This window comes from Nicotiana tabacum, chromosome 13 (assembly GCF_000715075.1).
Source record: "Nicotiana tabacum cultivar K326 chromosome 13, ASM71507v2, whole genome shotgun sequence".
NCBI lineage: Eukaryota > Viridiplantae > Streptophyta > Magnoliopsida > Solanales > Solanaceae > Nicotiana > Nicotiana tabacum.
In genome coordinates, this window is record NC_134092.1 from 108,098,529 (window position 1) to 108,112,399 (window position 13,871).

General features: G+C 35.8%; 1 protein-coding gene and 1 non-coding gene across 9 annotated transcripts; one reads left to right on the plus strand and one right to left on the minus strand.

The window, feature by feature from the left end:
• Positions 1-2,306: 2,306 nt before the first annotated feature.
• On the plus strand, positions 2,307-13,162 carry LOC107767594 (pentatricopeptide repeat-containing protein At4g14850-like). Of its 8 annotated transcripts, XM_016586648.2 has the most exons (9): positions 2,313-5,729; positions 5,974-6,211; positions 6,430-6,522; positions 7,088-7,151; positions 7,533-7,590; positions 10,823-10,954; positions 11,126-11,264; positions 11,971-12,054; positions 12,410-13,162. In XM_016586648.2, exon 1 carries the CDS (start codon positions 2,871-2,873, stop codon positions 5,520-5,522), a length of 2,652 nt encoding a protein of 883 aa, XP_016442134.2. In that variant the 5' UTR covers positions 2,313-2,870; the 3' UTR covers positions 5,523-5,729; positions 5,974-6,211; positions 6,430-6,522; positions 7,088-7,151; positions 7,533-7,590; positions 10,823-10,954; positions 11,126-11,264; positions 11,971-12,054; positions 12,410-13,162. The 8 variants fall into 8 exon arrangements, with proteins under 8 accessions (XP_016442133.2, XP_075084390.1, XP_016442134.2 ...); XM_016586647.2 differs by lacking the exon at positions 6,430-6,522 and having other exon boundaries at positions 2,307-5,611; XM_075228289.1 differs by lacking the exon at positions 6,430-6,522 and having other exon boundaries at positions 2,307-5,611; positions 11,160-11,264.
• Positions 2,686-2,757, minus strand: TRNAD-GUC (transfer RNA aspartic acid (anticodon GUC)). The gene has a single exon. It is a non-coding gene; the product is annotated as a tRNA-Asp (tRNA).
• Positions 13,163-13,871: the final 709 nt, after the last annotated feature.

Consider the following 13,871-nt stretch of genomic DNA (forward strand, 5'->3'; position numbering starts at 1 on the left):
GTAAGGTCTGCGTATACACTATCTATACCCTTTTAATTAACAATAGTTTTCAATTAACAATAGTGTTTATGCTTATTGTTTGGCCAAGCTTCTTTTTAGTCAAAAGTATTTTTTTTTGACCAATTATTTTTCTTTTGGCATTTGGCCAAGCTTTTAAAGGAAAAAAAAAATACTTTTGAGTAGAAGCAGAAGCTGTTCTTAAAAGGCAGAAAAAATTAGCTTCTCACAAAAAATATTTTTTTTATTTAGAAAAATACACTTAGAAGCATTTTTTAAAAGTTTAGCCAAATATTAATTGTCATAAAAAAATATTTTTTAAAGTAATTAGTCAATTACAAACTACTTTTTATCATAAGTATTTTTTAAAAAGCACTTTTTCAAAATAAACTAATTTTATCAGCTTGACCAAACAGGATATTAGTAAGAATTTCCGCCATTTGACTTTGTGCTTCACCTACAACTTAGGCATTATATTTGTATGATGGATTGCCTTTAGTCCCTCGTATTCCATGTGCTGGTAGGTGCGACTGAGTTAATGCTTCGTGTTTATTTATCAATCACCTGTCTATTACTCTCAATTTTGATTCCAAAATTGGTCTACTTTTTCCTTTTTGATAAATGTTCTCTAGTTCCCTCCATTATAAACTCCATATATAACCGAGTTACAATTCTTCTTCTTGTAGGAACCTTGAACTAATTTTCTTTGAATATTTAGAAATTGTGTACGAGATGTCGGACTAGCTTATCTTAAGATTTGTTGATATTAACTTTTCATATTTTAGAGAAAGAAAAGAAATTTCTTTGAGTTCTGGTACATTTTTTGGCTTCAGAATATCAATACCTCAACAATGCTAACTAAACGTACCGGTCTTCAAATCTCAGTTACTATAGAATGTGTGTATATGTTTCTCTGGTACAGTTCTTTATTTTCAATATATTTTATTCGGGTAATTTACACTATTAGGATTTTTCAGGACCACCGTTTAATCTTTGACCTCGTTAAAAAAAGTTGCAAAATAGATTCAGGACCAACATTAGGTAGTAAAATCATAATGAATCATCAGAATTTCAAATTAATGGGCAAAACATGGCTTGTCCGACGAAATCACAAGATGGATCGCATTGTACAAAAATCTTGTCAGATTTCAAGTTGATCGGCAAATTTGTCTTGTGACAAAGGATTAGTGGCTAAATCCGGACAGATCACCTGAATTTGGTCATAAAATCCCGACGGATCACCATAATTTACTGTGTAAAAATTTCACTAACACGTTTTGCTTCAACGTCGGTGCAAAATCAACTCCAAATGACTTTGAATTTGATATCCAATGTTTAACTATTACTCCCAATAATTTACAATTGTTAGATTCATCCAAGTCCTTCAAAAACTAACGTACCCATTTTATCTTCTTCAACAAAAAAATTACAAGCTTTAACAAAACCCAACAATTGTAGTTGGAAGATCCATGAATTGAATCATCAATTACTTCGTTCAGGAAATATATAGCCTAATACTATCACAAAAGAATATCAGAGTCTCAAGTAGATATCTAGCTAAGGGATGGAAAAGGATTCGAATATTTAATAATACAACACATTTCATGAAAGAAGAATATAAGTTACTCCAGAAGTTCATGAAATTAATGTTTCAAAATATATGGAATGTTTTCAACTGAGAAAAGTATAAACTGCAAAAATAAAAATTCCGCGCAGTTTATTCTTGGTGACAAGTACTACTGCAAATTTTTTCCACTGGGAAGAGGCTTTCATCGCAACTAATAATGCCACGGATCAAAACTATTTCTGTTAGTTTATAATAATCAACCTGTAAATGATATAAGTTATCCCACAATAATGTGATAATTCTTAAATGGCCAAATACATACGCAGCCCCTTAAAATTGTCACCATTTTTTATTTAGAGACTTAAATTGAACCTATTACCTATTGGACACTCAAACTGGCCAAAAAGAAGCTTGTCAAACATACTATAAGAATTCTAAATACTATTAACATTTATATTTTAAAATAGTCCAATAATTTATGTGTTTGTATTTGGCTCAGCATAAAATTTAAGGAAGAAAAGAATAGTTTTGAAACTTGTGGTCTAAGATAAATCATAAAAATTTGTATAGCTATAATATTTTTTTACTAAGGGTAAAATAAAATTAAAAAAATTATCTTTAAATAAATAAGTATGATATTTTTTTTGGAAGGACTAAAAGGGAAAATACCATACTCTTTGTAACTCATACTAAAAAGGAAAGTAACGGATATAAATTGGGACAGATCAAGTACTAACTTTTTGACGACACGATTATTGATTCCTTTTGTAAATGAGAACAAATTTGAAATATTTTTTTGTTCAGAGATTGACAATATTGGGAAGAGAATTAGGGATTGAAATTGGAAAAGAAAGGGGAGAAAACACAGTTGCCTGAATAGGCGAAGCAGCTCAGAATCAGATATTGCTAGTTTGCTACTACTTCACCCCTGCCCGCGAAATCCAACTTGTAGTGCGACAACTGAACTTGACAATGGCGGACAAAGATTTACCGTTGAACAATGGCTGAGGTGGAGGAGGAAATTGAAGAACCCCAGGTAGGGAAAATATAGAACTCGGTTTCAATAATCTGAGTTCTTCCTCCTCGTTTAAGAATGAGTTTTTTTTCCGCAAAACATTATTCGCCGTTGCCGGGGATCGAACCCGGGTCACCCGCGTGACAGGCGGGAATACTCACCACTATACTACAACGACATTTGTTTGAATGCATAGGCTTTGATGCTGAACATGGTAGGACCCGATAAGTTATCCCGGATCCTCCTTTTATTACCCCTAACCCAGTTGGAAAATTGTTTTGGATTCAAAGCATGACAAACCTTTGGCGCCTTTCCTACACAAAGCTACTTTCACAGCTTTCCCAAACAAAGTCTTTGAACCCAGGTCTTCAAATCCAAGCCCATTTAACCAAAATTGGATTATTAAATGATAGCAAACATAGGAACCATTTAATCAATTTGTATTCAAAATGTGGTGCTTTTGACTATGCATGGAAACTGCTCGATGAAAGTCCTGAACCAGATTTAGTTTCTTGGTCATCTTTGATTTCTGGGTATGCTAAGAATGGTTTTGGTAAAGATGCTATCTGGGCTTTCTTCAAAATGCATTCTTTGGATCTTAAATGTAACGAGTTCACTTTTCCTAGTGTGCTTAAAGCATGTTCTATTGAGAAGGAACTTTTTTTGGGTAAGCAGATTCATGGAATTGTTGTGGTCACAGGATTCGAGTCTGATGTTTTCGTAGCGAATACTTTGGTTGTTATGTACGCAAAGTGTGGCGAGCTTCTAGATTCAAGGTTGTTGTTTGAGGAAATCCCCGAAAGAAATGTTGTTTCTTGGAATGCTTTGTTTTCTTGTTACACACAGAATGATTTTTTCAGCGAGGCGATGCGCATGTTCGGGGATATGATAGTTAGTGGAGTCAGGCCCGATGAATATAGTTTATCCAACATACTGAATGCTTGTACTGGGTTAGGAGATATTGTTCAAGGAAAGAAAATTCATGGGTGTTTGGTGAAGCTTGGCTATGATTCTGATCCTTTCTCGTCTAATGCACTCGTTGACATGTATGCTAAAGGGGGAAATCTAAAGGATGCCATTACATTTTTTGATGAAATTGTGGTACCTGACATTGTTTCGTGGAATGCTATTATTGCTGGTTGTGTTCTTCATGAATGTCACCACCAGGCTATAGATATGTTGAATCAGATGAGAAGTTCAGGAATTTGGCCAAATATGTTCACATTGTCGAGTGCTCTCAAGGCTTGTGCTGCACTGGAGCTCCCTGGGTTGGGTCAAGGGTTACACTCTCTTTTGATAAAGAAAGATATCATACTGGATCCTTTTGTGAGTGTTGGCCTTATCGATATGTATTGCAAGTGTGATTTAACCAAGGACGCGAGGTTGATCTATGATCTGATGCCCGGGAAGGACTTAATCGCGTTGAATGCTATGATCTCTGGTTACTCACAGAATGAGGCAGACAATGCATGTCTAGACCTTTTTGTTCAGACATTCACCCAAGGAATTGGATTTGACCAGACAACTTTACTTGCCGTCCTAAACTCTGCTGCTGGCTTGCAGGCTTCTAATGTCTGCAAACAAGTTCATGCACTTTCTGTGAAGTCGGGATTTCAGTGTGACACCTTTGTCATAAACAGTCTTGTTGATTCTTATGGAAAATGTAGCCAGCTGGATGATGCAGCTACAATTTTTGACGAGTGCCCTACTCCGGATTTGCCATCTTTTACCTCTCTCATAACAGCCTATGCTCTACTTGGTCGAGGTGAAGAAGCCATGAAACTATATTTGAAGCTACAGGGCATGGGTCTCAAACCAGACTCATTTGTTTGCAGTTCTCTCCTAAATGCATGTGCAAATCTATCAGCATATGAACAGGGGAAACAAATACATGCTCATGTGTTGAAGTTTGGGTTCATGTCAGATGTGTTTGCTGGTAACTCTCTAGTTAACATGTATGCTAAGTCTGGAAGTATAGAGGATGCTAACTGTGCTTTCAGTGAGGTTCCTAGAAAAGGTATTGTTTCATGGTCTGCAATGATTGGAGGACTTGCCCAACATGGATATGCAAAAAAGGCACTTCATTTATTTGGTGAGATGCTGAAAGATGGTGTATCTCCCAATCACATAACATTAGTTAGTGTCCTTTATGCATGTAACCATGCTGGGTTAGTTGAAGAAGCCAATAAGTATTTTGAAACAATGAAAGACTCGTTTGGGATTGAACCAACTCAAGAGCATTATGCATGCATGATTGATGTCCTGGGCCGAGCTGGAAAATTAGATGACGCTATTGATCTCGTAAATAAGATGCCTTTTGAAGCTAATGCATCTGTCTGGGGTGCACTTCTGGGTGCTGCAAGAATTCATAAGAATGTAGAGGTAGGGCAACGTGCTGCTGAGATGCTTTTTAATCTTCAACCAGAGAAATCTGGCACTCATGTTCTTCTTGCAAATATTTATGCATCAGTTGGGTTGTGGGGAGATGTCGCAAAAGTAAGAAGACTGATGAAGGACAGTAGAGTAAAAAAGGAACCTGGTATGAGTTGGATTGAAATTAAAGATAGTATTTACACATTTATAGTGGGAGACAGAAGCCATTCGCGAAGTGATGAAATATATGCCAAACTGGAGGAGTTGGGACAGCTAATGGCTAAAGCTGGTTATGTTCCTATGGTAGATACTGATCTCCATGATGTAGAGAGGATACAAAAGGAGATTCTTCTCTCCTATCACAGCGAGAAACTAGCTGTTGCATTTGGGCTGATTGCTACACCTCCTGGTGCTCCTATTAGAGTGAAGAAGAACCTTCGGATTTGTTTGGACTGCCATACAGCATTCAAGTTCATTTGTAAAATCGTCTCTAGGGAGATCATTATTAGAGATATTAACCGCTTTCACCATTTCAAAGATGGCTCTTGTTCATGTGGGGATTACTGGTGATACTTGAAGGTGGACCACTGTCTATTTGTTGCAAGATCTTGCCAATGAGCAAGTCTGCAGTTATTAATTCCTATCAAAGCTGATGATAGGTTAGTTGAATGATTTCAACCAAAAATAAATTTCTGCAGTTAGCTGATGATAGGTTGTTGCAAGATCTTGCCAATGAGCAAGTCTGCAGTTATTAATTCCTATCAAAGCTGATGATAGGTTAGTTGAATGATTTCAACCAAAAATAAATTGTTTCTTGCTTCATGTTCCTTCGTATCATCCCTTTAACTGCTCTTTGGCTAATAGTAGATGTGCTATAGTCTATGCTACTTACTTTTGTCGAACTATTATGCTCCTAAAACTCGAACTGGCAGTAGACTCTTTTGTTAGTGGAATTTCAAGATAAATCAGCAGATTACTAGCCATTGTGAATGATAAACTAATCTTCTATACCCATTTTCAGTTTTGATGGGATAGATCATTTCTTGGGTTACGATTTGAGGATGGCTCCGTTCCTTGTGTGGGTGAGGACTTGTTGTGTGACAGTGCTGGCCGGTTGCCTGGGAGGGACCGAAGTGATCGTAGAAGTGCTGGAGTGTTGTTACCGACTTCGTTTCCTGGACTTAATGGTATCAGTGACCTTGGCTTCAGGCTTTTCAGTTCCTTGATTGGCTTCATCTTGCTGGTTGCTCCATTGACAGGTTCAATTGCTCCTTTTTTTTTTCTTGAAAAGATTAAATTTTGTGGAATTGAGAAATTTGCTGTATTAATATTGTCTATAAGTAATTAAATGAAGAGCGGAAAAACACTTACCATTTGGTTGTAACATTGTGGTTGCAAGATTGTAACTCAATATTGTTATTATGTCAGCAAAAACTTTTCATGTCAATAATTTTTTGCCTCTTTTTTATGGTAGCAGGGAACATACGGGTTATGTATTAGTGGAAAGATTACAGATATGGTGAAACAATACTGAAGCTAACAGAATTAAAAGCTAACCCACGTAGGAGTTGTAAGTACATTTTTTTTTATTACTTGTCAGAAGAAAAATAAAAATAAAAAAGCTTACAAGTTTAGTTACTTGCTTTCAAGAAATTAGCATCTAGATCACAGGGATCTTGGCATCTCAGTTTTGCACTTCATCAGCTCATGTATGTAGGTGTTGGGACCTTTAAAAGTTGATGCCTGGATTGTAATTTATTGGTGATTCGGCAAGGTGAATAGCAGCTCACTTACTAATTAAGGGGCGAGAAGTACCTTTTTTGGTTATTTAGCTTTTTCTCTTGGCCTGGAGTTTGTACTCTCTTGTTTGCTCCTTGTCCTTGTAATGAATGTTTGGGAGAAACTTGTTGTCTTAAGTTATATGGTCTGGAACTTCCATGATGGCATTGGTTGTTGTATATTTATATCTTGCATGATGTAGTTGGTATACTTTTGAATGTTTACTTAAGAATATAATAGTCTAATCTTAAAATAGGAGGTCACCAAACAATGGAGCCAAGCTGATTCTAACTTTCTCATAAATAACTGGAAAGTGAAAGGTGACAAGACATTCATGTTTCTGTGCTTGTTTGCAGGTTCTTCCACTTGTACCACCTGGGAAGTAGAGCCAATGAAGAAGGATCACCCTACTCAGGACAGGTGTCATGAATTTTCCTATTTTACATTTTAAGCGAGATAAGCATCCCTTTTGTGCAGCATAAAAATTCAATAGAAAGTAGGAGAAGCATCATGTTTCTTTAAAATAAAATTTTACCTAGTATTTACGATAAAATGCTGCAATATGAGTTGATTTTATGATTTCAGAGTCCTTAGTATTCCAAGCTTTAGCTAATGATGACGGAGACACTTTCTTGAGCTCTCTCACACAAGCATATGTACATGCTCTACTTCTAAAATTTTAAAACTAGCCAGAATCTGCTGCTACCAAAATCTTCAAATTGCAGGTCTCTTCCATTATATCTACTCATATCTTGTCCTGTACAAGTCATTAATATTTCAAAGTTACAAATTCTTTTCCAGAATCTCAGGTAGTTAGAACATCAGCTTTACAGTGTGGGATGTTGGTGGTCAAGACAAGGTACGAGAAGTTCTTATGCCTCGACTCTGAGTTACTGTTTGTCTTTTTTTACCTGGGATCTCTTGCAGTTCTCTAGTTCTCCATGATTCAGTTTCTGGTAATGAGGGTATTCTACTGCCCTGGTATCTGATAGTCGTATTATTTGTGAAGAATTTCTGCAATCAGAGTAAAACCTGTATGTGCTTTTTCCTCATTTATGAGAGGCTAAGCAAATTTATTATGCTGGTGGAAGTTGTAGTGGATCATACTAACCCATTTGTCCTCGTCTCCCCCTGCGTCACTAATGACTGAATTGTTTCCTTAGTCCAAAATTTGTGTTTTAGTTCACCGAGCGCGTCAAAAATCATTTTATGTTAATTAAAGCATGAACTTGCAAGGAAATGAATGCCCTTAGCCCTAAGGTGCAAGGATCAACATGAAATTTAAGTTTTGTCTCGATTTACACGATTTATAATGTCTGGAACCTGGCGTTATATTAAAGAATTGGAGGAAAAGGAAGAGATCCATCTGTTTGCAGCTATGTGCTAAAAAATGATATTCCAGCTCTTCTCCTTCTTTCTAACAGCACTTTGCTCCCAGGCCACCTTCAGATGCTCATAGCTCAATCGTCCCTATTATTGCTAGTACCTCCTCCTCGTGACTACTGGAATTTAGAGGAAAGACCTTTTTCCCCTTCTGTTCTTGCTTTTCTCCAATTTTGCAGCCAAGCATCTTGGCTGAAAATTGTTTCACTATTCTGTAGAAGAGCACACACGCCTATCAGCCTTCACAATTTCATAAGGATGTCAATTGCATCTCAGCTTTTTGTGAGCACTCTATTTAGCAGAGCAAGTTAATCAATTTTAGGGCAGAGGGTCTCGTGGGTATTTGTGTAGTCTGGCTTCTTTGTTCATTTGATACGTGCTGTCTCTCTTCATGAGAATGTATTTCATGATTTATAGCCTGTTTGGCCAAGCTGGCTTATTTTGAGAAGTGCTTTTGAAAAAAGTACTTTTGGAGAGAAACAGTTTGTGTTTGGCTAATCACTCTAAAAAATACTTTTGAGCAATAATTTGTGTTTGGCCAAGCTTTTCAGAAAGTGCTTTTAAGTATCAAATTACGAATAAGGACATGAATAGATTTATTTAATAGTTAATATGGAAAAGGACCAAAACTGCCCCTGAAGTATCAAAATTGGTACAAAAATGCCCTCCGTCTATCTATTTGAATAAAAATGCCCCTACTGTTATTTTTTTGGCTCAACATTACCCTTATTACTAACAGAAATTTATGGGAAAAATATATATTTAATTAATATCCACGTGTCACCGTTCCATTGGCCTAACTAAACTTCAACTAAAATATAACTAAACTCACCCTTAACCCGTCAGAATATTGACCAGGTCCGATTTTAAAATACAACTCTCTCTCTCTCTCTCTCTCTCTCTCTATCCGCCTTGTTGCTACTTGGGCGGAATTCACCGGCGGATCCGCCGGAAATAGCAACGTACACAGTAGCCTATCTCATTTGCAAATTATGAGTAGAAAATCCTCTTTTTTTTACTAGACTTAATACAATAATCTAATCGAGAAAATTGAATCCATGATAATAATCAAAGTAAGAAAATAAATACTGAAGAAATTATCTAAAAAAATTGTTAACTATTATTAATACATCATATGAACCCAATGTGTATGAAATGTGACAATTGCACAATACCCGTTACACGGAGTAGAAAAACTTACATATTGATTGAATAAATAGTGAAATAAATAAAAAATGGAAATACACATCACATAAATAGTTTAAAAAAAAATTGAAAAACTAATCCTCAAATTTTCACGGAGGAATGACAAAAAGTAGTGAAGAAATCCCCCCACAAATTTCAAATAAAGAAAATTATATAATAAAGAATGCCCATTGCATAAACAAAAAGAATCTAAACTTTTTGCATTAAGAAGAATATGACAATTCCTTCCATCTTCCATAAAATTAATTCTAATAGAGAACTCAATTTTGAGTTTGCCTCATGAATAATAGTAGACATACACTCGTAAGTAAATGCTCACTAAAATGAAATAGCGAAGAGAGAGAGAGAGAGAGAGAGAGAGAGAGAGAGAGAGAGAGAGTTTTATGTTTTAAAATTAGGGCGGGTCAATATCTGGGCGTGTTACGGTTTGGGGTTTATGTTAGACCAATGGGACAGTGACATGTGGATATTATTTAATTTTTCTTTTTTTATGAATTTTCTGTTAGTAATAAGGGTAATGTTGAGCCAAAAAAATAACGGTAGGGGCATGTTTATTCAAATAGGTGGATGAAGGACAATTTTGTACCAATTCCAATACTTCAGGGGCAGTTCTGACCCTTTTCCGTAGTTAATATTATAAGTAAATACATAATCTCAAAAATTTGTTATTACAGACAATAATTAAATCTTTTCATTTTATTTAAGTGAAATATGAAAATAAAATTTAAAAGTACTTAATTCTTTTAATATAAGTTAAATATATTAATAATCATTCAACATATATAAAAACATTCGTCCCTAAAGTCACTATATATTAGAAAGCTATCCTAAAAATAATAAGAATATTTATACATTAATATCCTAAGTATTAGGTTTAATGGTTATTTTGGTATATACTATATTTTGTTAAGGGTATTCTTGGTAAGAAGAAAAGTCAAAACTGCTTCTGCTTCTGCTTTTGGGAAGAAGCTACTTTTTCTGCTTCTTAGAAATTGTTTTTGCTTCTTCCCAAAAGCACTTTTTTCCACCAAAAAAGTTATATGTGCTGTCTCTCTTCATGAGAATGTATTTCATGATATGGTAGGTTTCAAAATAGTGGCGAGGTTGATGGCCCTAGCAAATAGTGGGGGCAGGATTTGGGTAGGTTGACAACCAGTGTAAAATTAGTCTAACTATGATGAATTCTCTGATACCGAATAGAATGGACATAAATTGAACGGAGTGGACATAGAGGATTCATTTGATGGGTTCATGCAAATATGGGATTTAGGCATACTTGATTGATATAGAAGGTGCGGAACTAGTTCTATCTGCTTCTCTCTTGTGTGAGGACATGGTCCTGATATTTTACCTCATTTTTGGTTAACATGTTTTTGTCCTGCCAGTTCAATCGTACTTTCTTTTCTTATTCCATTCTTACGGCACTTGAATTCATTGCTTTCTTCCTTTCATGTTTCATGGATTCACATCATATTTGAATGATTCTCTTATTTCAATTGTAGGCTTCATCGTATATGTCTCGGCAATCACAGTCAATCTCTCTTCTAGAAGCAACTGATAAGCAGATCAGTGAAAAAGTTTGTGGGGAACATGTAAAACGCCTGAAGGAGGCTCGTAGCATATACTGAGAAGAAGTAATGGATCGTGTCAAACATTGTGCTTGATAATATGATCATCGCATGTTTTGTTGTATTTCCAAATAATGTTTTGGCTATTATGGATCAGTATATTTTCCATATTAATGAGTAGTTACTGTCTGCTTTCAAGGAGGTATAGCTTAGTTTTTGCTGTCTATCATCTAACAGGTATCGTGTTTCTCTATTTTCTTGGTGGAAGCAGAGAGGGATGTATGCAGTATGCATGTGGATTGTTCAGTTACTTTTAACTCTTAGCAAAGAGGACTCAGTCTTCATCTATACTCCTGAGTACTATTTGGAAACCTTGGTAATAAAATTTCCTACTCTGCATACTATTTTGGAACTCCACCATAATTGGCCATTTTCTTGTATCAAAGAGTGACTCATCGTTTGTATATATGCTTTACTGCACTTCTCATTTTGAGCATGAATTTTTCTCTACCTCTTTGCTAGTGCCATTTGACTTTCTTCCGGCGTGGATAGCGAAGCCGAGAAGGACCTACAACTTTTAGTGAAAGACAGTGCCATATCCTCTGCGGAATTTGGGTATCTGCAGTTATTAATAGCCAAGTGAACCAAAAACTTTTTCTTGCCTACCGTTTTGCTTCCATCCTTGCTTCCATCTGCCTTTCTGTCTCTGCACCTTTCATTACTAGGCCGCTGTGTTTGTATAGTTTTAGGGGAATGGGTTTGAATGGATCGAACCAACCTGACTTATCTTACATAATGTACATTGTGGTATTTGCACATTCTGTTTTTTCCGTTCCTTTCTATTTCATGTCCATTTGTGTACCGACCTGCAAAGAGAAAGGAAGGGCTTGGAAAAAAAAGGTTTACACTGTTGTCTATATGTAGCTGTATTATGGGCATAGAAATATTGAAAATGCTTTATGCTTTCAAGTGCTCATCATTAGCAAATTTTTTGCCAGCTATTTTCATGTCATTTATTTAGTCGGTTTGTTAGTTGCCACAACTTTTGAAAGTGATCTTCCTTTCTTTTGTCTCAATGACAGGTGGACTGCTTCCATGTACTTCGTAAAAGTGACCCTCCTTTCGTCCCTGCTACAATTTTTCTCAAGCAAGGACTTACATCGTTTGTATGTCTCAATTCTCCGTCTCTAGTTCGTCTCTGTCTCACTCTAGTCACATGCTTTTTTTTTTCTATGGTACTTTTAGGACTAAGTGTATAATGGCAGTGGTATTTGCATAGTTGCTTATTTTAATATGCTGAAATAGAACACATCAACACCCTCTAAAGCTAACTTAACAAAAGAGAAGTATTTATAAGAAAAAATATTAGCACAAAAAGATTTTCTTACTATAGCTTGGTTGGTTCCGGAATGATCCACATGATTAATGCTAGATTCCTTTGGTACTTGTTTCCTGTTATGTGCGAGATTATTTAGCTTCGTTTCTTTTACGTGTATTTGCTATTAATTCTTCTTTCTTCAGGTTACTTTCGCTGTCACCCACTTCAATGATCCAAGGATATCCAGTGCGGAGATGCGAGATCTTCTTCTGCAGTCTATTTCTGTCTTAGTGCAGTACAAGGAGTTCTTGGCTACTTTTGAATGCAATGAAGCCGCAATGCAGAGAATGCCTAAAGAGCTACTGTCTGCTTTTGACAATAGATCTTGGATTCCTGTAACAAATATACTTCTCCGGTTGTGCAAGGGTTCAGGTTTTGGTTCATCAAAACGTGGCGAATCTTCTTGAATCCAAAGCCGGTGCAAACGATCTTGGAACAAAACTCGGTGGAGTATGGGTCCGTCCCTCGACCTTTCTCCCATTTATATACTAGGCATTAATCAGCGACATGGTTCGAATTGATGTTGTGCTTTTATCGCACATCTATCGCACATCGAATTGATGTTGTGCTTTACTTGCTTTACCTTTGAAACAAAGCCCCGTGGGCCGAGCAATGAGATTGATATTAGGAGAGAGAAGACTGAAACCTGATACTTCTGACAAGAAAAAAAAGAATTTTCAATTTGCAGACTTGCATTGACCTACTGATTAAGGATTATTATTTCCTGTATTTAGTAGGCGAATACTAGATTAGTCTCACCAGTTATTAATGGTTCCAGGGAGATCATCTTAGCTTTCCGTAGATGTGTCTAACCAAAAAATGATGTTCCTTCAGCTTTTGGTCCTTAACCATCCAAAGTTGTTAAGGTATTTTCAATTGAAACTTTCATTTTTGTATTTCTTCTTTCAAGATACTAACGACTTCCCTTTTTTAAGTTTCTTTTTAAAAATATTGCGTTAAGTGTCGTGGGAGCCAGAAGGAAACACGAAGGGTAAAACTTCATGTTAAAAGCAAGATTCGCCAAAAATACTAGATCCAAAGAGATGTCTAATTTTACTAATTGAGGAAATTTATCTGTTTATCTTCTCCGTACTTATAAAATGTTATGTGATTTTAATTTATCTTTTTTGTTTATTATGTGTATATGTTTTCTCTACTGGAAGATCTGGAAAATATTACGACTTAATTTTTTCTTTGTCGAGTTTTCCTAATATTATCATTTGAGAGCGACTTTTCTACATGATTGCATTTACTTTCATTTTGATCTTCACATTCAACATGTTTGAGAATTTGAGATTTGTGGAGATAGAGATGCTTCCTAAATGGTTCAAACAAGTCCCACCTTGAGAGACACTCTTGAAACAGTCATAGACGAAACACTAATTGCAAGAAATGATAAACATGGACATGAAAATGCAATTTTTGCTCTATGATGCTGACCTAAAGTATAGTTATCTTATTCATGAGTACTTTCACAATGAAAAGGTTACATTACTTGATATGTGTTAAATACTGAATAAGTGATCCTTGCAGCCAATAAAGTATAACTTTTCTTGGTTGTATGTCGTCAAAATAGGATTCTAGCAGTCATGAGTCTCTTTGATT

Excerpts from the sequence above, each read along its gene's own strand:
- LOC107767594 (XM_016586647.2), top strand. The coding sequence starts at position 2,871 with ATGACAAACCTTTGGCGCCTTTCCTACACAAAGCTACTTTCACAGCTT.